This window comes from Equus przewalskii, chromosome 11 (genome assembly GCF_037783145.1).
Source record: "Equus przewalskii isolate Varuska chromosome 11, EquPr2, whole genome shotgun sequence".
Lineage (NCBI taxonomy): Eukaryota > Metazoa > Chordata > Mammalia > Perissodactyla > Equidae > Equus > Equus przewalskii.
Window position 1 is genome coordinate 8,784,917 of NC_091841.1, and position 23,536 is coordinate 8,808,452.

The 23,536-nt window shown below is 40.4% G+C and overlaps 1 protein-coding gene and 1 non-coding gene across 5 annotated transcripts in view; both read left to right on the forward strand.

The window, feature by feature from the left end:
• The window catches only part of HSD17B12 (hydroxysteroid 17-beta dehydrogenase 12), a 270,866-nt gene that overhangs the window by 222,098 nt on the left and 25,232 nt on the right, over nt 1-23,536 (forward strand). For all 4 annotated transcript variants that reach the window (XM_070564861.1, XM_070564862.1, XM_070564860.1 and 1 more), the window contains 3 exons: nt 6,734-6,798; nt 7,626-7,670; nt 23,409-23,443. In XM_070564861.1, the coding sequence (XP_070420962.1) occupies nt 6,734-6,798; nt 7,626-7,670; nt 23,409-23,443 (145 nt within the window). The remainder of the gene's footprint in view (nt 1-6,733; nt 6,799-7,625; nt 7,671-23,408; nt 23,444-23,536) is intronic.
• Nucleotides 18,303-18,405, forward strand: LOC139074651 (U6 spliceosomal RNA). The gene has a single exon (XR_011524285.1). It is a non-coding gene; the product is annotated as a U6 spliceosomal RNA (small nuclear RNA).

Consider the following 23,536-nt stretch of genomic DNA (forward strand, 5'->3'; position numbering starts at 1 on the left):
ACTTCTGACCAACTGGCTACAAATTCGGGGGTTCCCATGACCCCTTCAGGTTTGATCATTGGCTAGAACATGTTACAGAATTAGGAAAGCACTATTACAATCTTAGTTTGAAAGATACAGATCAAGACCAGCCACATGAGGAGACACATAGGGCAACGTCTGAGAGGGTTCTGAACACACAGCTTCTGTACCCTCCCCTTGTGGAGTCAGGACTCATTACCTTCCCCGCACATCTGTGTGTTCACCAGCCAGGAAGCTCCACTGGGCTTCAGTGCCCAGAGTTTCTACTGGGGTTTCATTATGCAGGCATGATTAATTGGATCATTGGCCATATGATTGAATTCAATTTCCAGTCCCCGTTCATTCCTTTTTTAGAGATTGGGCTGGCTCAAAGCCCCAGTGCTTTAGTCACAGAGTTGCTCCCTCTGTTGACCAACTCCCATTCTTTTTTTTTTTTTTTTGAGGAAAATTTTCCCTGAGCTAACATCTGCCGCCAATCCTCATCTTTTTGCTGAGGAAGACTGGCCCTGAGCTAACATCCATGCCTATCTTCTTGTACTTTATACATGGGACGCCTGCCATGGCATGGCTTGACAAGTGGTGCGTAGGTCTGCCCCCCAGATCTGAACTGGCGAACCCTGGGCCACCGAAGCAGAATGTTCGAACTTAACTGCTGTGCCACCGGGCTGGCTCTAACCAACTCCCATTCTGATTCATCTCATTAGCATGCTAATAAGTCTTATTGACTCCTCAACAAACCTCTAAGGTAGACGTTACTATTTCTATGCCCATTTTACAGGCAAGAAACAGACCTACAGAGGTTAAATACATTGTCCAGGAAGTATACAATTAGTAATTAGCAACTTCCGGATTCTGACTTGAGCAACTGGGTGCTGCTTCCCTAAGACAGGAAACCCTGAGTCAGGAGCAAATTCTGTAGAGAAAAATGTTGATTCACTTTGGGATGTATTAAACTTGAGAGGGCTTTGAGAAATCCAAGTGGAGATTCAAGTAGACAGTTGGACCTCTGGCATCACTGCCGTCTTCTGTGTTGAATGAGGCAGCAGCCTGATGTAGCCGATCATGGCAAGCAGAATAGGTTCATGGAATTATTTTCTTTGGTCATACTAGGAGGCTTACCAGGAACGTGATCAGACATGGGATAGTGCCTTAACACATCCATTAGGTATGTTAAATGAGATTGGATTTCTAAATTGAAAATAAGACTTAGAATTCAAATGTGTTTCCTTTTACTCTGAAACCACTAATGGTATTAATTAAAGCAGAACCTTTAACTTAAAACTAGGTAATTAGCTGTGATTTCAGAAATGTAAATAGAACCATAATTCATGAAATTGATAAATCTTCCTCCTGTTAGCTCAGATTTACCTACCTACCTCATGTCATCCTTCTTTCCTCATGCCCTCTTCCAAGTTTACGTATGGCAAATCTTCCCTCATTTTGTAATGAGGAATCACGTACCAGTTTATAATTAAACAGTGGAAATGCAATGTTCTGTTGTGTCGCTTCTGACTCAGTCTTAATTTTTCAATTTCTGATTAAAGGCACTGCAAATTTAAAGCCTTGTGCACTCTCTTTTATTTAGAAATTGCTACTCACAAGTGTATGAAAACTGTAAAGTTTGCGAAATGTTTTACATGGTGTTCCAAATATCATCTGTCAGGGTAGGAACATGTGCTAGCCACAGCAATATGTTAAATAAGGCAAAAGAGGAATCCTCTTTGCATCACTTTCCAAACTCTCTGTAGACTGTAATGCTGGATCTTCTTGAATGAAATAAAGAGGGTAGAGGAGCAATTAGGATAAATTTGATCAGTATAAACAGTTCTTCTGGCTAACTGTTGCCCAGAGCTCTCCTTCAAGAGGATCGCTCCACTTTGACGGGGGTCGTATATGATAAAAGCAGAGACCTTGTCTGTCCTGCCACAGCCCCAGCAGCTAGAATAGTGTTGGTTACAAAATAGCAGTTGGGTAAATACTTGTTGAATAAATGACCAGCCAATGATGAAGACTCTTCCTCCTCCGCTTATTTAACATACTAATATGTCCCAGGCATTGGGTTAAAGAGTTTCTGCACATTATCTCATTTAATTCTTAAGTTATTATTCCTGATTTATACACGATGGCAACGAGGAAGCCCAGACTTAGTGGGGTGAAATCACGTGCCTCTTGCTAGGCTCTGGTAGTAGCAGAGCCAGGATTGAAACCCGGGTCTATTGGACTCGGAGAAACATACCCTTTCCGTTCAACAACTTCAGACAGAAGAGATTTCCCCCACTTTGGGTATTACTTAAGTCTACATTTTAAAAATTCAATTTGTTTTCAAATACAATGAGGTGGCAGCATTTTTTCTAATCCATTTTTGTTAATGAACTCTAGTAAGCTTTCTTTTTCTCTAGTCTTTGAAGACTTGAACTGGATTCGTGCATATAATTACAAGTGTGGCTGAAATGCAACCTGAACATTTTCTGCTTTGATTTGATGAGAAGGAAATAGAGAATACTCTGCATTATTTGATGTATATTAGGAAGCCCAACCATTAGGCAATGTATCTTTAAACCACCTTAATTTCGTAAGTCCCCAATGAATCTGGAAAAGGCAGCAGGTTGAAGATGACCTGTGTGTGGCTGCCGTGTCTGTTATTATTGTGTTTGTTCAAATGGATTTTTATTTTCTAATTTATTTATTTTCTAATTTATTGTTGTTTGCTCCTCCCTCCTACCCAACCCAGATACCAAATATCTAATTTTCTAATGATATCATTATGTCTATGGCAGCTGGTTTTGATAAAGGATTCCAAGTCCAGTAAGGCCAGAAGCAGCACATGCATTTAGAAGAAACAGAAATCTTGTATATATTCTTTTTCCTTTTTTTAGGTATGACATGTGGAAATGATTTTTAGACAGCAATATGATATAATTTAGAACATGTATATAACATTCAGAATTACTCCGTGGATTTTCTGAGTCTTTAAAATAAAATACTTATCAGTATGGGTGTTTTCGAAAGTTCTGGAGGGGACATGGAGAGCATTGCTGAGCACGGCGCCCGGACAGGCCTTCCCTGCCGTCATTCACTCTGTTAGGATCTCTCCTCTGTAGCCACCTCCTTCTCTGTCCATTTACCTTGTCCTTGTTCATGGTCTGTCTTCACCTCTGTTCTCTGTCTGCCTCATCTGTTCCCTTGAGCTCTTCCCAGTCTTGGAACTCCAATGAGAAACTGGAGGGAAAGATTTTTCATCCGTTTAGTGTCTTGTGATGATTACTGGGGCAGTGGTTGGAATTCTGAGATTACACGGACATCTTCATTTTTGAAAGACGCTGTGTCTTTTACACGAGTTAAAAGGGTTTTGTGGGTCACTGAATAAAAATTTTTAAATCTATCTCTGGTGCCTCACTTGAAGAATTTAAAAAGCCTCACTAATGAACAGATATTTAATGCTAATTTAAAATGCTCCCATTCAGAAGGGATTTTCAACTCTGAATAATATTGGGACAACTTATTGTATTGTTTAGTTTTTGGTGAGTCCTATAACGAATCCTGTCATATTTAAAGATGGCATTGCACGCACCCATTCTTAATACGATTAAATTATAAATGGAAGTATTTCCATCCTTCACTCCTACTCAAAGCCTGTTTTCTTCTTTTTCCAGTTCCCTGAAAGCTTTCAGCCTGCTGTTTGATTATTGCTGCCACCTACTGTCTGAAAATAAAATTGCAGTGGGCTTGCCTTTTGCAAAAGATTCCCGCTAGAGTGCAGTTTATGGAAAGAACTATTTGAGAGCAACAGTTGTTTTTCTCTGTGCTCTGAAACAATAGCGCTCTGAAGTGCGCACCTGTTGTGGAGAGATTTTGAGTGGCATATATTCCACAAGCAAAAGGTGCAGCTAAGAAAACGGAAAGGGGTTTAATCTCTAGTATAGGACAAACTGCCAGCATGACCTTGGCACGTCCCTCCCCTCATAAAACTGGGCTCAATACTCTGAGAGATCTATTCCAGCTTCCACCTTTCTTTTTCCTGTGTGTACTTTTGGTTATAAAAGCGTAGCCCTCATCCATGATACTCTTTATTTCTTTGGGTTAAGGTTCTCAGCGTGGAACATGTTTTCTTTTAGACCTGTGTTAAATAGACGTTCATGTTTTCATTGTGTGAATAGGAGCCCTGATGGTTTTCCTTTGCTCAGTTAGCAGAGACAGATCTGGCGACTTTCTGTGGTTAATGCAGCCTTAACCAGAAGAACACTTCCCTGCTTAGTTATTCGCTGGCTGCCTTGGCTCGACTTTGTTCACGTTAAGACTGCAAAGTCAACTGTGCTGCTTACAAACTTCCCAGATTTTTAAAAAAACTCAAATCTAGATTTTAAGATAAAATTACATGATGACAGCATATTTACATGCTTCACTTTTCTTTAGCATTTTGAAATAGAGCACTACTATTTCTGTGGGCTAGAAAGAAATCTGAAGATAGAAAGTTTTCTAGACATGAGAGAGTGAAGGAAGATGGAGTCCACGGTATGTGGTGGAATTTTTTTAAAATGCTGAAGAATGTTAGAATTTGGCCAAACCTTTCCTCGAAGATCCTGTTATCTTAAACTGACTTTGTAAAGAATATTTTCTGTGTGTGTGTGAGGAAGATTGGCCCTGAGCTAACATCTGTGCCTGTCTCCCTCTATGTTCTGTGGGATGCTGCCACAGTGTGGCTTGACAAGTGGTGCTAGGTCTGTTCCCAGGATCCGAACCTGCGAACCCCGGGCCGCCAAAGCAGAGTGGGCAAACTTAACCACTATGCCACTGGGCTGGCCCCTGTAAAGAATATTTTATGTGTAGCATTTTAACATGTTTTTGATTACTGCTGTTTCTCTTAGTCATCTTGTAAGTAAGTTATTCATCTGTTATAATTCTGTAGATGGTTAAAGTCAAGTCAAGTGGACATAAGCCTTACCTTCAACGAGACCTGACTTAATTATTAACAGATCTTTTATAGAATGGAGTCCTCGAACCCTGGTGGGTGGAGAACCTACTGAACAAAATAAAAATGGATTTGGACCTGCTGTCGTTAATTCTGTTTAGGTAGCATCCCTGTTCGGATGGGCGTGAATCCTAATTCAGTACCGTTCGCTTTGCCGCTATCGTTTGCTTACAGGCCTTCAGACAGGTTTCAGTCATTTTGTTCAAGCCATCCTGACCGAATCTTGCAAGTGAAATCTTGAGACTCGCAGCCTCAAGTGGCTGGCTTACTGCTAAATATAGAGCCCTTATTGAGTTCCCTTGAACTACTAATTTTGTTAGCCTATTGAAAATCAGTTACTATTACTATAGTCGGGTTTATCTCGCACAATTCCTTATAAGCTTTAGCAGACAGATCATAATTTCATTATCCTTTTGCTACTGAAAACTTTCTTTTCTAATACTTGACAGTTTCATTAAACATTACTATCAGATTTCTGTTTATTATCTGATTATTCCTCATATTTCTTCTGTACTGACTGCTGGATGAAGGCGTGTGACGGCTTTAGTGTAGTTGTGAAGGGCCAAGCCTCTGAAGTCAACGTTCCTGAGTCTGAGTCCCGGCTTTACGTTGCTCTGTGACCTTGGACAAATTATTTATCTGCTGTGAACTTATAGTTTCCTAATACACAAAAGGGAGATGATAATAGGAACTACCTAATAGGGTTGTTGTGATGGTTAAATAGAGATAGATAATCCATTTCATTATTTATTTAGTTAAAATAAGTTCTAAGGTATTTCGTTTATTTTTTGACTCCTGCAAATGTTCCTGGGTTTGTCTTCGTCTTTCCAGGGCTGGGGAAAGCGTAGGATGTGTGCGTATTCTCGTGTGCCTGATTATGTATCCGCGTATTCATAGCTTCTTGATTGTCTCGTAGCCCCAACCTTAGGCTGGCTATTGAGGAGCAGGGACTCAAAGAGAGGCTGGCGCATGACCTTCACTTTCAGGGCTTATGGTCCTGAAGCCATGGGTGGTTTACTGGAGACGCTTCGCCTGACCCCCTCTCTTCCCTCACTTCCCAGGCGAGGTCAGACCTTGCAGGAACCTGCTCCCATGGCACTCTGACTTTGTAATGAAATAATCTTTTAAACCTTTTTGTATAGTGCCTTTCTCTTCCTACTCAATTGTATGCTCTATGATGCCGGAAAACTGTCTTTTTCTTTCTGGATTTTCTAGTTCCTAGCACGCGTCCTGCACATAGGTGTATGGCAAATATTTGTTAAATGATTAAATGAGCTCTCATTTTAGAGGTATATGTGACATATCCCAAGTCACACATTTTCTGAAGCAATTATGAGCAGAACTCACGTTTCCCATCTCCTACACCATAGTACGCTCCACTCTTTCTACCACACTGTGAAAATTTAAGATCTAGACAGGGATTAATCTACAATATCTACAAATAACTGTATTACGGAGGGAAATACACACACACTCCAAGGGGCTATGGAAATTGAGAGGCGAATAGAAAGTCTTTTTGTCAGGGGTTGAGTAGTGGGTATGGAAAGGCTTAACGGAGGAGACATTTAAACACACATATGCGGATAGATTTGGATAGAAAGATGTGGGAAATGTCACTCCAGCCATAAACAGTATGTTATGTCATTATATATATCATCTTAATCTTTATATCTTTATTCCCATTATTTCAATAAGTCTATAAAATATATATGTTAGTCAGCTAATGATCTTGTCTTATTTCAGTGAACAACGTGGGCATCTCATACGAGTATCCTGAATACTTTTTGGACATTCCTGACCTGGACAATGTGAGTCTTTCTTTGTACATATTATGGTAACGGAAAGAGGCACGCAGGGTTGGTGAGGCAATATGGTGTGAGGGTTCAGGCTGTGAGCGCTGGAGTCCAGGGCCCGAGGCGCACACCCTGGCTCTTGGGTTTGCTGCCTGAGTTACCCTGGGGCTGATTCCAACCATATTTAGTCTCCGATCCCTCATCCATAAAATAGGCAACTTGACAGGGATGTTAGAAGGATTGAATGAGAAAATATTGATAGCCTCCTTTGTGCAATGTCGGGTTCAATAATAGCTCTAGTTTTATTACTCTTATTTTTGTTCCATCAAAACAGCTCTGTTTTAAGTATCAGGATTCTAAATATCAATTGAAAAATCACAGATACATTAATATAGAGCAATATCGTTGATTCAGGTAAACCAGCTCTAACAAAATGAAAGTTAGATCCTTGATGCGGGCATGATTCTTTAATAAAACTAGAAAAGCATGTCATTGAAGGAATATGTAAATTTTAAAAAGTTGTTGAAAATCTTAGATTCAACAATTTCTCCTTTCCCTATTAGCAGAGAGGAAATTGCGTATTTAGTTTAGATTTAGTGTGTCTTTTTGCTTCCAGATTTTACTTGCCCTTATACCTGGGATTTTGCATGTTAGCATGAATTGCTGCTTTTGATAGAGAGTGAAATAAAATCTGCGTCTCCACCCCAACTCCTATCGTTTTCCAGGCTCTCTAGTGTATCTGGGGGAACTTTTCAATGTGTCTCTAGATCACTTATATATGTAGCTAATATGGTTACTTCCATAATCAAATCAATATAAAGTTATCAATATTTTTTTTGCAGACCATCAAGAAACTGATAAATATTAATGTTCTTTCTGTTTGTAAGGTAAGCAGCTTCTTTATAAATGTGTCATCTTTTTTTGGTTCTTTCTATGTAAAACACTGACATAATCAGTTCATTTGCTCAGTCAACTCTTGTTTTGATAAAGTATGTATTCCAGATGAAGGCGGTCTCTTTCCTTATGTCTTCCGGAAGTAGAAAGAGCTGAACAACAAACAGATGACTGTATGATTTTGGTTTTTAACAACTGAACATTTATTAAATGCCTCCTTTATGCCAACAGGATGGTAGGCCCTGGGACTATACAAAGTAATTTAGACTGAAGATTGATTTTTACAAAGTTTTCACCTACCTGTAATTCATCACTGATAAATTGTTTCTTTTTGTATCCCCTGTGATACGTGTAAGATTTAACTCAAAATGTTGTGGTAAAGTATTGTATGGGGAGTATGGGACCATAAAGTAATGAGAGTGATTATTTTACCTAAAAACTACTCTGCTTTCTAATTGCTAGGCATGCGTTATAGCCGTGTCGCTTGTATATGCTGACAAAAGACACCACTGCTGATGTATGCTAAAGGAAGAATAGTGAGCAGATATCGGCATTAGAGCACCATTTCTGCTTATGTTTTAACAGTAACTGCAATAAGATACCATACCTCGGTTATACACACCTGACCAAGCAGAAAATGTTGCCTGAGGCAGAATTTCCACGGGCAACATCACATCCTTAATTTAAATGTGAACATACTGATGGAAAAGTCAAATCCATTTTCGATCACCCTTATGGACTAGTTTAAGGAAACCAAAAAATATTTATCTCAAAACTATTAGAATTGACCAGATAAATATAAATAAGAATTTAATTGCCTAGTCTTGATCTTTTTCTCTCTTGTAAATGTTTAAAGAAAAAGTCTCCTGGGATCTTCGTGTTCTGAGCAGTCATAACCCTTTCCTGGTTGATTTCAAGTGCAAGGACACTGAAACGTTCTGCCTTGTCCAGCTTTCCATGTGTGGCTGTGCCTCTTCCTGTGTGATATATATGTTGCTTTTAAAGTGTTTGGTTAATTCAGTTTTTATATGATTTTACATGATTTTAGCAATATGACTGATTAAACCAGCTCTTCCAAAATGGAGCTCCACTGTTGATGCATACATGCCACGTAACAGTTAGTACCTTGCTACTTAAGGGCAACTCAAATGAATTATATTGTAATATGACAAATAATTTTGTCAAACAAGTGATCACTGTGTCTTTTCCATTGTTGTTGTTATCCAAGGCTTTTTCTCACGTAAGATTCAGTTTAAGTGAGGCAAACTAGTAAAAAGTGGATCTGTGAGTAGATTTGGACCAAGACCCACACACACAAAATTGTTGCTTTTAAAACATGGTTAATATGAATATATCTATATAGTTTCAAAGGTATTCCCCTTGGCATACTATATAAATGTAATCATTCTTCAATAATCTGTATGAGGTTTCAAGTTGATTAAATAACTCCACCATTTACTAGTTAGATGACCTTGAGCAAATTACTTTCCTTCTCTGCTTCAGTTTTTCATCTGTAAATTGAAGATGATAGTTCTCTTTACCTCACAGAATTGTACTGGGAATTAAATGAGGTAATATGTGCAAACCTCTTAGACTAGTGCCCGGATCATAGTAAGGCCTCCAAAAAAGGTTGCTATTATTTTGTTAAACTCAGAGCTGATAAAGTTTTTAGTAAATATGTGCAACTATGACTTTACTTTTTAGCAAGCAGAGTTTTTTTTTTTTCCCTCCCGAAGCCCCCTGGTACATAGTTGTGTATTTTTAGCTGTGGGTCCTTCTAGTTGTGGCATGTGGGATGCCGCCTCAGCATGGCTTGTTGAGCAGTGCCGTGTCCGTGCCCAGGATTCGAACCGGCGAAACCCTTGGCTGCTAGAGCAGAGTGCGCGAACTTAACCACTCGGCCATGGGGCCGGCCCCACAAGCAAAGTTTTTTGATCAAAATTAGTCTCCTTCTAGTCTCTAATTTATATATTTTGTAGTTTTGTCTTTTGAAATCACTGACGTATACTGTTGTTTTGATGATCTTTTCGAGTACATTTGCCCAAATGCTTAAAAATAATGAGTGTTAAAAGTATATACTTGTTTCATAATATATTGTAGTGAGTGAATGATGAAAAACATGTTCAAGTGTTTAAATGTTATTTTATAGAATTGTTAATTCTACCTACAAATTCGTCTCCTGATAATTTGAACTCCTCTGTCAGATAAACTCTGTAAGGTTTTTACTCTACGTACATTAGTATCTTCTCCTGTGACCTCCTGCTTGTCAGCACTTACGTGTTTGGATACCCTCAGAGTAGAAATCTCTGGCCTCTTCTGTCTCCCCAAACATGGCTTTTTGGGTGGCGGTCTACAGGATACTAAGGGTGAAGGCCAAGGTCTTGACCTTGATCTGTGCGAACCAGTCAGCTTGCTGTGCTGCACGTTGCACACCACATCCTTCGAGCAGCCTCTGAGCACACGGATCGCCGTGTGCTGGTGTATTCACCTCGCGTCCCTGCCTCCAGATGAGGAGCGCAGGGGGCAAACAAGGATACAGCAGCACAAGTCCAACAGCACTGTAGAGTGCCTTCCAGTGTTTTTCAAATAATGCTGAAATAATAATGAGGCACCAGTCCTAATATCTTGACAAATTATAAATTGCTTCCCCCACCTCTTCGGTCTTCCTCTTCCACTTTCCTTTTTCACGGGGGCATATGTACTTGTTCCCATGAAATGAGTTAGTGGAGACAAATGCTAACTTACTAAACGTATCATATCATATATCATATTGTGAACCATATTGTTAGGAAATGTCACCAGCAGAGGAACTGATTATATGCTTAAAATTTTCGTATGCAAATCTTTTTTTCAAGTCAAATCCCATTTACAAAGCACCAAGGGAGTTTGCTTTTTAAAACACTTAAGCTAAATAATCATCCTTTAATTTATCCTTCGTGTGAAGATGAATTTTCCTCTACTTTTGTGATATGCCCTTTTAGTGGAAAAACAATTCAAAACTCTTGATTTATGCATCGTGGAATTAATAACATCTGGAGGACAGCCAGTTTGTCTTTGTTGTGCTGTGGGCAGGATCAGGGTATTATCATCTCCGTGGCGCAGTTGACTAGTGACCATTCAGGTATGAAAATGGTTTGACTCCAGCAGCAGGAGGCGAGTGGTGTGTAGGGGCGAGCCAGAAGGCCGGAGAAGTTAGGGCGTGATTGTGCAGGAACTGAAGTGCTGTGCTCAAGAGGATGGAGAGCCATAGAAAGCCTTCGAGCAGAAGTGAGGTGTGTGATCTGATGTACATTTCAGAAAGGCCGTTCTAGTGGCAGAGCGACGTGGCAATATGTATTTTGTCGTATATGCGTTTATGTTATTTATACTGAGAAAAGGGCATTCACCTTGGTGAAGTTCTGTGCATGACGCACCTGGGTTAGTGTTCTTTCGTGCTGCTGTGACGTGCCCTATGGCGCATTTTGATGAGTTGTACCTATTGTCCTTTAGTGGACTGTGTTATGTTGCCAGGGCCAGGGCTACATTTTCAGTAGCAATGGCTGTTTGGAGCCCTGGGGTAACTTAAAAGAAGATGAAGCTTAGTCTGGCTCTAGACTCTTACCAGGTTTTATGGTGGCTGGACACAGGGAAACTAGGGCATGGATGTCTGCAGCCTAATGCCACCAGAAATGTATCAAAAAAGGCTTATGTTAGACGGAGGACAACCTCTTCTCACCATCAGTGTTGGTCTAAGTTTTATCTCCTCACCAAACCATGTGATGGGGGATAACTGACTGAGAAGTGTGCCAGGACGGACTGGAGAAATCAGCTTGCCTTGGTGACCCTGGGCTTGTGCCCTAATTTGGAGACATTTGCTGAGTAGGGCTTCAGCATCTTGTTCTAAGTCCTGTGCTACACCACGAGCACTGAATGGCTTGGCTCTACATTCCTTCAGGTCCAGAATGATTGCTGGGTCCGTGTGCTCCTGTCCTATATCAGTAGGTCAGATGATTATAGAAATCCCCTAAGTCCCACGTTCCAATAGAGGAATAATAAAGTGAAATATCCTGACCAAAAGAATTGTGCCATCACCAGATGCAGTAGCGGTGAGAGGTCCAGAAAAATATTGGGGAAGAAATATTAACCAGAATGGTCGTGACTATAGACCCCAGATGTTTAATCACGGAATCCAGTCTCCCCGGCTATTATCTCTCCAGTTCCATCTGATTATTTCACTTTTCACCTTATCTAATAATTTAGGTTTATTCCTTTATGCCCTTTCAGTGAGTTGCTTAATGGGGCTTTCCCGTTACCAGGCTTAATACTGTTAGTTGAGGTAACCCAAGGGGTGTTTAGAAGTCTTATTGCATGCTTCATAGTTTTGCTCTCAAATCCTTCAGGACTGAATTTGGTCTTGGTCTTGGTCTTCATCTTGTTCCCTGCAGAGCAGGTAAGTGCCAAGGTGGGAAGAGCAGTGGTGTGGAAATTCTATCCAGGTGAGCAATATGGCGGGTAGATTGGCCTTAAACTGGAAGTGAGGTCCTACTAGCCAGGGCTTTTTTCTTGTGATTTCAAATGCTCTGTGACTAAAATCTAAGGTAACGCTGATTTCTCCTCAAGAATGATGGTCTTCAGACCAGAAATGGTGGAGTTTAGAGATAATTAAACCTCCAGATACTGAACCCCACTCTTCTAAAATATTTCCAGTTTCTGCCTGGAGGGGTTTCCATCTCAGAACACCGAGAGTTTGCAGATGATATTGTTATTCTGCTACTGGTTAGTATTAGAGAAATCATGGAAAATGGTGGAAGGGCCACGACTCCAGAGACAGGTAAATACAAATCTGGTTTCAAACAGGTCGTACACTGAGCTCGACACCAGTCAACACAAATTCTACAACAGATCTCGTGTTGTTCGTTTCTGATTTGACATCACTTGTTTTAACGTCTGCCGGATTTGGAGTTGGCCTTCCTTCTCTGGCCTGGGCTCGATTACTTTAATGAGTTTTAGGACCTCAGGACACCATAGGCTCGAACTGTTTCCAGATGAACGCTGCCCGAACAGTATTACCTGAACTGCCCGCAGCCCCTACCTACAGGTGGGAGACCCATTCTTGTGATGAGACGCCCCGGAAGCTGCTGGGCTTGGTGAATAAGGTGGACAGTAGGGAGCCTGCATCTGAATCCCTTAGGAAATTTTCAGGCTGCCCTTCTGACAAATGGAGGGGATGTTCCAACCTCTTTATCACCTCTCCTAGAGCAGAGAAGGAAGTGGGTGGGGGTGTGGCCCAAGGTAAACTTTATTAACCTCCACTTAGAGTGAAGTACCACTGAGTTTTGTTTGCTTTATTTGGGGGTGGGGAGGAGGAGTCTTAAGCAGGGCATCATCATTTAGTTCTTCCTTCACCAGATATTCAAGCAAAGTGGTGACTCGAAACCCTGTCTTATTAGGAGTGGTTGAAAGAATTAGGCGTGTTTAGTGTGGAGAAGGGAAGCATGACATCACACCCACACACGCGCACACACATACACGCGCACATGCACACACATCCTAATCGAGGCCAGTTCTATCTCCCAAGTAATTTGCAAACCAACTCACTTCTTTTCATTCCTAGTGATTCCTTCCAGGTTCCAAGCCCCTAAATTTCTCAGTGGGAACTGCTCGACCAGCCGAACCAGCCATTTTCATCCAATTTGTCTTCTTCCAGTCCGGTCTCCGTGTGGCCAAAGTGTTATTTTCATCAGATCATGTCACACCCCTGTTAAATCCTTCAGTGACTTCTCCTTTCCCTCACGTCCAGAACCTTTCATGTGACCGATGGGGAAGGACCTCCCTGATTTGGCCCCTGCCACCTCTCCACTTCCGCCTCAGGTCTCTCCCTCCAACTCTGTGTTCGGGACAAGGCACCTTCGTTTAGTCTCTTGAATCTCATGTTCCCTCAGGCTCTTCCCTCTCTGTGGAAGCCTCCGTTGTCCCCCACTTTACAATTCTCCTCATCCTTCAGTTCTCAACTAAGTGTGATGTACTTGGGGGCGGGGGTGGGATGGGGAGCCTTCCAGACTAGACTAGGTCTCATCCACGCGGTTTCATCACACACTGTGTGTCTTGCCTTCAGTTGGCTTTTCCTTCTTTGTTTAGTGTGTCTCTACAGATTGTAAGCCCCGCGAGGGCTGGTGCCATGTCCTTTTGTTCCCTGCCATCTCCTAACCCCGACCTCACCTATGGCGGGTATACAACAAATGCTTTTTGAGTAAATACGTATATGAATTAAAAAACTAAAAACTCTCATTCTTTGGGAATAAGGATCGCCCTTACTTTGTTAGGTCCTAGAAGGCTGGAAATGGCTAAGTTGTTGATACCTACGTGGAAGTAAATTGTGAGCCCTTTTTAATCTTTGGATGTGCCAGAAGTGGAGTGGGCAGAAGGAGAGTTCCCTTCGTGATTCTAGGTCAGAGGCTGCAAACCAGTAGTCCGTGGGCTGGATTGCCCTGCCCACATATTTCTTGGCTCAAGCACTGTTTTCAAAATTGGGACACTTCACACCCAAATTTCCAGCTTCTCTTAGGAAAAATCTGAAACTTGGGTAACACAGACCTGAACTACTGCATGGCAACAAGCGATCAGAGTGAAGAGCCGTTGAGTATGCTGAGTACTTCGGCCTGCACTCCAGATTCCCGCAGTCCCCACCGGTCCCTGTTGTCTGACTTACTGCACTTGTGTGTTACTACCTGGCTCTTTTAGGCATTTGAGTTACCCCTGTTCAGGTAACTCCAAGTGTTCAATCTACTCAAACTGAATAACTTCTTGGTGGGGTTGCAGGATTAGAATGACTGACTAAATCAGTCTCTTCTGTCTCTATCGTGATCTGAAATCAAAGCTCTTGGAGGATGAGGCCCTTTGCATGCCTTTGAAACACTAAGTTTTTCCTTCTGATACCACTGTGTATTCACTGTATGTCACTAAGCCGGAAGTGCGTAATTCTATGCCCTGCTTGTGGGGTGGATAGTAAATGTTTGCATGGCTGAAAAGCATGGGAGAAGTATTTGTCTCCTTTTTCTTACAAGGAATTGCCTCTAGTGTGTGATGCAGTACCAGCAGGGGGAGCCCTCTGTTAATCTGGAAATCCATGAGGAGCATCTCTGTTCAGCAGCCTGATTGTATTTAATTTAGGGGTTATGCTAAGAATTTATCCCCCCCACCCCACCCTGCCCCAAGAATTCAAGTTAACAGCATTAGGAAGTTAATAAATTATAGGAAGGAGGGTATGACCCTTACCACTGACCCCCACCTGGGGTTTTTCCAGATGAAGACATGCCAAGTTAATATATAGAGTCTTTCAATCCATTTGAAAGCAGTTATTATGTTCCTAAAAACTTCCAAATTATTAGGTATATTTAGCACTTAGGGTCTCACAGTAATGGGCCACTTCAGGCATAACTACAAAATTATGCCTTTGCCAAACTGCATGACAACCCCTCTTTCCGTAGTTTTCATCTTTAAAAAATGAGGGAGGGGGCCGGAGGGGGCCAGCCAGGTGGTGTTGTGGTTAAGTTTACGTGCCCTGCTTTGGCGGCCTGGGGTTCACAGGTTTGGATCCCAGGCGTGGACCTACATGCCAGTTGTCATGCCATGCTGTGGTGGCATCCCACATACAAAATAGAGGGAAATTGGCACAGGTGTTAGCTCAGGGCCAATCTTCCTCAAGCAAAAGAAAAAAAAAACAGCAAAGGAGTAGTTGTAGATTGGGTCTAAAGTTCTTTCCAGCTCAAAGTAAAGCTAGTTTTGTAGGGGAAATGACTTGTATCTGGGTGAAAATGTACAAATCTCTTTGAGAACTTTAGGGATTATTTTCTCCTCAAATCTGTCATTTTTGGGGAAGTCAGCTTATTTTGGGAAAATTTAAGTAATGGAAACTCTTAGCATATTATAGTCTGCTGATTTTGGAAAAACTGTGTGATGGTGTATGCATTATTTCTTAGAGTTTGTAAATTATGGCTTTATTATTAATTGGCATGCAACGCTCTGTTCTGGACATTTCTTTTCTTTTTCTTTTGTGAAATTATTTTAATATATATCAAACTGGAATTTATTACAAAAGGAAAAACGTTTTTTATGAGGTGGGGTTGAATTTCAGGTTGAGTCGTTTGGGGTAGGGGGGTGATGGGAAATGCAAGGAGGGCTCTTAACTTCCACAAAGACTTAAACGTTAATAAAGAGGAAAATGAAATGACCTTCAGAGATCTCAAAGCACTCTAAAATCTTTATCTAATTAAGCTTTTCACCCCCCCGTGCAGTAAATATTCTGTTAGCCATACAGGTGAGATTCTAAGAATTTCTAATTAGGTTGTATTCTGGGTACCACAGGGCTCAAATTATACAGTTTGCCAAAGAAACACGTGCTGTGTCATTCTAGTATGACTTCCAATGGAGTTACCGTCGAATTTCTCCAAAACGGGCATTGTGTAACATCGCTGTTACTTTATGTAATTGTTTTCACTGCTATAGTGTGATTTTCAAAAGTATTGTTAATGATTCCACTTGGAAACCTGTTTAAGGCATTTGCATCTATTTCCTTCTAGTTTGTGTGGGTTTCTTTTTCAGTTGCTTGAGTTCAGCTTGTGTTTACTCCATGCTTTGGGGTAGACACAGGGCAGAAATGGACAGAGTGGCTATTCATGATGTGCTCACTATTTGTCTGAGTAGCCTGGCTTCTTGGGGCTTGCCCAGATTCTAGGGCTAGTTGTTACACTTTATTTCCTACTTATATATAATGGCGATACAGGTGACAGTATTTGTTTCCTCATTTTACTAGGATACCTTGAAATTAATCCTTTCACTGGGGTTTTTGGTTGGCTTTTCTAGCATCAGGCAGTAGTCTTTTCTTTGTACCGTTCTCTCCAAAAAATGACCAAATGCCAGAGCTTCCGTGAAACAAAAATAATTTGCTTGTAAAAGTAAATTACTTCTTTGTAAAATAATCTGCGTAATTTGCTTGTGTTCTCAGTTTTCATACTAAAGAGTGGGGAAGCCTAGATTGGCTTTGAGTATAAAATAAATTTCCTTCTACAAAATCTTGATTACTGATGCCAAAGAAGTAAAAAAAAAAAAAAAATTATTCATGTTAATTTCTTTTAGAAATAAGATCTCTTGTGGGGCTTTTCTACTTACAAAAGCAATGCAAGATTGTTGCCAAAAATATGATAAATATTTAAGAATACTAAGAGGAAAATAAATCATGTATCATCCCAGCCACAGATGATTACATTTTAATATATCTTTTTCAAGAATTTTCTAGACCAGCCAATGCATTTTTTAAATTATGTATTTCAACTAAATGATCTAATAGTACTGATTTTGATTTTGTATTAGCTAAATGAGCCTCTTATTTATTTCCCAGCCAGAATATACCTAGCTGTGGCAATAAATACTGCTAAATATTTCACTCTTGAAATTGAATCCATGGTGTCCCCAGAAGGAATTCTGAATTGAGCTGTCGTTGGTAAAGACTTCCATTCATCTTAGTACATTTGTATGGTGTGTGGCCAGCTTGCATACAAGATGAGGCAATATCTAGGTGTGATATAACATAGATTGACCTTTCCCCTATTGATTTTAGGCTTTTAGGACTTTTTTCTGGCAAGGCTTGATGAAACTGTCACTAAAAAATTTAGCTATCTAAATAGGATACGTTTTTTTTCTGCAAGGATTTGAAGCGCTTCTCGTTGTGGAGGTACGATTGCAACTTTGATCACTTTTTAGGAAAGAATTAAATTTAAATTGTTTGCTATATACTTTTGGAAACAACCCTGACACAGAAGAAAACAAGTGTAGAAATCATGTTTACTCCCACTTTTCTAATATTCTTAACCACTGAACTTACAAGTTAGGATAAACTTATTTTAGCAATATCTTAAAAGGAACAAAAAAATTTCCCGGTACAGCAATTAGCACCTGCAGATGGCCTAAAATTAGCATATTGAGTTAACTCCGGTTAACTCCAGCTCCTGAGCTGTGAAATGGAGTTTAGATAGTGAGATTTCACAGGAATGCTTGGTGTATGATACAAATAACCAGATATCAAGATACCAACTGATGCATATAAAGTGAAATGAGACTACTAATAGCATAGTTAAAATATCTATGTAAAACTTGATGTTAAAGAGAATTTAATTGGATGTGAACATAGTGGAGCCTGTCTGTTACGCATAGAACGTTAAGAATTATTAGTATCCACGTGCCCAAACGAAGCAGGCTTGAAATTGAATTTATTGTGACTTGGAATCTGATTAGAAGGAAAGATAATCTAAGTACCGATGAGGGCATTGATCAGGTTATAAAGCATGCAGAGTTCAGGTGAAGTTTGCTCAGGTCTTTCAGTGTCCTTGTTATTTGACAGATCAAAAAAGATGTTCCACTTGATGGCAAGGAGGAGTAATTGAGCGTCAGGATTCAAAGAAAGAACCCAATCAGCAGTGTGGAAGAGTTTCACGTTTTCACGCGAGGGCTGTGTCTTGGCTAATGGGACATTTGGTCACTGAGCATCCAGTAGGGATTTCCGGCCCTTGAATAGCCAGGCATTGAAAACACTGCTTCTTCCTTTGTGTTAACTTATTAAAACTTGAATTTTAACTTAAGAATCTATGTTGGTACTTGCTTCAGCAGCACATATATTAAATTGGAATGATACAGGGATGATCCTGACCCCTGCACAAGGATGACACAGAACTTTGTGAAACGTTCCATAATTTTGATGTTCTCTAAACTTACTGTGGTAATCATTTTGCAATTTACACGTCTATCAGATCACTATGTTGTACACCTTAAACTAATACAAGGGTATATGTTAATTATATCTCAATAAAATTGGAGGAAAAAGAATATCTTTTGAACATGTCTATACATTGCAGACCATCAAGAAAATATTTAATGTTTAGCATGCCGTCGATGTAATTTTGTAAGTAAGATTATATTTCATGGAGCTTTATTTTGTCTCTGATCATTTTCTGGATAATTTTTGCCATTCAGAAAGGAGACACTTAACATATAACACGCACACAGTGTAAGGGAAAAAATAGCTCCCAATGTATGCATTTATAGTTCCTTAGTGTCCTTAGTGCTTAAAGTGATATTTCTTATGGACTGTACTTAAGTATGTAAATTTACATCTTGGAAAAAAATCTGAATTGCACTTTAAAACTCTGTACAACCACTTGTATATTCATATGGTACTGAGATTCTGGTCAGAAGAACAGAGTCCATCAGCAGATGTTGTAGACTTTCCTAATAGTTCTCCAGGTTGATCGCTGCCTACAAATCCCTTTCCTTCTCTTCTTTTGTGTCGGACAGCTAAACAGTCAGTGACTGTGTAGCGAGCAAGTCTCCTTTCCTTATTACAAATGTGTACACGCGCACACACACACACCCCCCTACCCCGAGTCAACATTTTTATCATCAGCCTTCTCCTTCCGTATTCTGTTTCTGGTGGTCTCAGGGCTTTGGGAAGCTGACCAATAGCTTCTCTTCACAAAATGGTTGGAGACCTCTTTATGATACATTAGCGTTATGGTCCCCTGGTGAAATGTGCTAAATAATGCCAAGAATGCATATAATCTATCCTTACAATAAGATACGTGCCTGATGTCCATCTGTTTGTACCAGCCTGGGAAGCTGTCCATGATGTGTAGTATGATAGGCAAATTGTGTGACATATGTAACAGGATGCGCATGCTTTTTACTTCTTTATATGCTTCGTCCATTCAACAAAAAGTTTTTATGATTGCCTCGATTCTCCAATGCATTCATTGTAGTTTCTTGCAGCTGTTTGCCTTTTTGCATTCTACTAGAATTTTTTTCTGCCTAGTGAACTCCAGTTTATTCTTTTAGACCTTGACTGAAATATGATCTGTGAAGCTCTACCTGATTCCCCAGACATAGCTAGTCTTCTCCCAAGCATCGGTGCCCTCCGTCCTTACCTTTCTTATACCACTCATAACATTGTCTTGTAGTGATTTATTTCTGTAAATATCTGTTCTCTTGCTAGATAGTGAGCTCCCACCACCCAGCCCGAGTCTGAGGACCTAACATGGCCTTGGCTGAACAGAAGAATGCCTCTTTATTACTTCCTGTTGCTTCAGGCCATAGGTTGATATGCGTAGAGCATTTTAAGAGCTCTTTTGTCTCCTGGATTTGGTAAAGTAACATCAAATGTATTTTGCCATGCCAGTTTGAGATTTTTTTTTTAAAAAACTGCTTTATTGAAGAACAATTTACATATCGTAAAATTGATCCATTTTAAGTGTTTAATTCAGTGGTTTTAGTAAATTTACAGAGTTGTGCTACCATCACTATAATCCAATTTTAGAACAATTCCATTACCTCAAGAAGATTGCCAGCTGAGGTACTTTTATTTTTATTTTTATTTTTTTTTTGAGGAAGATTAGCCCTGAGCTAACATCTGCTGCCAATCCTCCTCTTTTTGCTGAGGAAGAGTGGCCCTGAGCTCACATCCGTGCCCATCTTCCTCCACTTTATATGTGGGACGCCTACCACAGCATGGCTTGCCAAGTGGTGCCATGTCCGCACCCAGGATCTGAACTGGCAAAGCCTGGGCCGCCGAAGTGGAACATGCACACTTAGCTGCTGTGCCACTGGGCCGGCCCCTGAGGTATTTTTAAATATTGATGGAACTGTCCAGAAACTTCTGTGTGGTGAGTTAAAGTGGATGACCTCAAAATTTGTCATTGTTTATGGCTCTAAAGTATGTAGGGCACAACATACTTAAAGAAGGCCTAGGTGCTGCTGCATCCTAACAGAATAGTGCATGCTGACAGTAAGGGACACTAATTTCTCCTTGGAGGCTTACCCTGTGATGTGTCTATGCCAAGCCCATTATATACGTACCTCATTTGAGATTCGGAATATAATAACCTGTAACATGGATACCTTCTTCATTTAACACATAACACAGAGGAGAATAAGGAACTAATAAATTGAGGTCATACCACTAGTCGGTGGAATGAGAATTTTGGCCTGACTATGAACCATACTTGCCTTAACCATTCAATAGTCTGTACTGAGCAATTGCTTACTACGTGCTCCTATAAAAAGACAAACCTTAGGAAACGTGTAAGCAAATTTGAAGAATTGTTTCAATCTGAGAAGACAAGAGGTGATTGTGTTGAAAGGATAAACTCTGAAACCAGCTTCTTCTTTGACTTGGTTCCGTATAGTTTGGTTTGAGGCCCAGCGGGCGCAGTCTGAATGGGGTCAAGCAAACCTAGAAAGGAGAAGAAATAGGGCCGTGTTTTAAAAACTCTACAATATTGAGGCCGTTTGGGCTGTCAGCATAATTTCTGATTGTGTTTGCTTTGGGGATTGTTTCTTTTTTGTTTCTTGTTTCTTAAAATATTAATATTTGTTTCTCTTTAGCAACACAAGTGGTCAATTATATTATTTAGAATGTTGGCTTGGCTGCTCTAACAGAGATCTAGTAGTGGTTTAAACAAAAGAGAGATTTATTTCCCTCCCAGATAAAAAGCTGAGTGGGTAATCAAGGTTTGGCAGAGTAGCTCCACGATCATCAGGGATCTGCTCTTTTTATCTCATTGCTCTGCCACCATTACACGTGGCTTTCCTCTTGGGGTCTAAGATGTCTGTTTTAGCTCCTTCCATCACATCCACATCCCAGCCATCAATATAAGCGAGGAGCAGGACAAGTGTTTTCTTCTATTGTAAGGTCATGACCAAGAAGTTGCACATATTACTAGAATGTAGTCATAGGGCCACATGCACTGTGAGAAAGGATATAGAACATACAGTTTTTATGGGGGGCAGTGAGGGTGGGAAAGAGGCCGTACATCCAGCTGAAAATTCAGCTGTGGTAGGCATCCCACATATAAAGTGGAGGAAGATGGGCACGGATGTGAGCTCAGGGCCACTCTTCCTCAGCAAAAAGAGGAGGATTGGCAGCAGATGTTAGCTCAGGGCTAATCTTCCTCAAAAAAAAAAAATAAAAATAAAAATAAAAATACCTCAGATGGCAATCTTCTTGAGGTAATGGAATTGTTCTAAAATTGGATTATAGTGATGGTAGCACAACTCTGTAAATTTTCTAAAACCACTGAATTAAACACTTAAAATGGATCAATTTTACGATATGTAAATTGTTCTTCAATAAAGCAGTTTTAAAAAAAAAAATTTCAGTTGTTACATATTAAGGAAAGAATGAATTGTTAGAGGACAATTGGCAAACTCTGCCCCATCATTCTGTGAAGATGAGTTTAATCTGAACAGTGTAGCCCAGGGAGGGAGATGTGGGGTGCTTTAGGTCAAACTCTTTCTTTTGGTTTCTTTTTTATCTGGGCCAGAAGATTCAGCCCAATCCAGACAGTTCTGTTGAAATGATTGCCCTTGGCTTTGAGGATACTTCTTTGTTCCGAAGTTGGCAGTGTGTCAGTCTATCTTCCATGGCGCAGTGTCGGTTTGAACTTGTGTTTTTACCAGAAGAGTCTATGCAGCAGCTCTGGGGTTGACATCTGGGTTGGGAGTGCTGCATAGAGGTTTACCTTGGTGAAGTCTGGAGGTGCTTTCTTTCTTCAGAATATTTCTAGGAAAAAAATTCTCTTCTCATCAGAATGCTATTTTAATTAAGACAGTAGTGTTCAAGGTAAAAGGTTTATTGCCGTGCATGCAAACTTTTCTGTGACAAAACAGCGTTTGTTTCTTAGAAAATTAGTGATATCTAGGAGTCAAGAATTCATGTTCCAACCTTAATACTTAACTATTGTTGTGGTCTTGACTAAGCCAGTGGACATCTTAGCTTTTCTTAGTTACTAATATCTGAAGCAGAGTTTAGAAGTAAGTAGCCCCTCGTTATCTTATATGTATTTCGTCAACAATTATGAAGTCCTTTAAAAATGCAGGTGGTGTTTTTTCATTGTTGGTTACTGGAGATCACAGATAACCTTAACTTTCTTTAAGGATGAGATTTACTCACAACTAGCTAGGCCAACAAGAAATGAATGTGAAGATACAATTAATCTTTGCCAACAGGTCACTTTACGGCATTCTTCAAAAAGCTTTTTGTTTTGGTGAGGAAGATTGGCCCTGAGCTAACATCTGTTGCCAATCTTCCTCTTTTTGCTTGAGGAAGATTGTCACTGAGCTAACATCTGTGCCTATCTTCCTCTATTTTGTGTGGGATGCCACCACAGTGTGGCTTAATAAGCAGTGCTAGGTCCACGCCTGGGATCTGAACCTGCGAACCCCAGGCTGCTGAAGGGGAGCATGTGAACTTAACCACTATGCCACCAGGCTGGCCCCTCTAAAGCCTTTTTTGATAGCAAAAGACCGTTTAAGCTCTTGAGATTAGAAAGCTTCAGTAATCTTGGCAGGCAGGATATTTCCTGTGATAACATATGTCCATTACTGAGAATGCATTTTGGGAGTAGATGTCACTGTAAATCCTTAATTATTTGAAGATCTCTGTGCCAATATTACATTCCAGGCAAGACTAATTTCAGCCAAGTTCACTGAAAGCCTTCCCAATGTTATCTGCAGTAATTTCCTCTGATTCCTTCTTAGCACTCTTAACACAGCCAAAGCATATGGAGTACACACGGTAACCCGCTGCCTGTGGAAGTGGCGAGTGGCTTCGTGATCCCCTTCCCTTTTGTGTGGGTGGCTTCCCTCCACTCTTTGTCTGTTGCCTGCATCCTTAGCCATCACGAATGTTTTGTTTTTCTCTCTTGCAGATGACACGACTGGTGCTGCCTGGCATGGTGGAAAGGTGAGTCACAAGCTCACACACAACACTGGGGAGACAGAGCTCATGATTATTTATAGGGAGAATCCTTTCTTTGAAGAATTCACTGCAGTGACT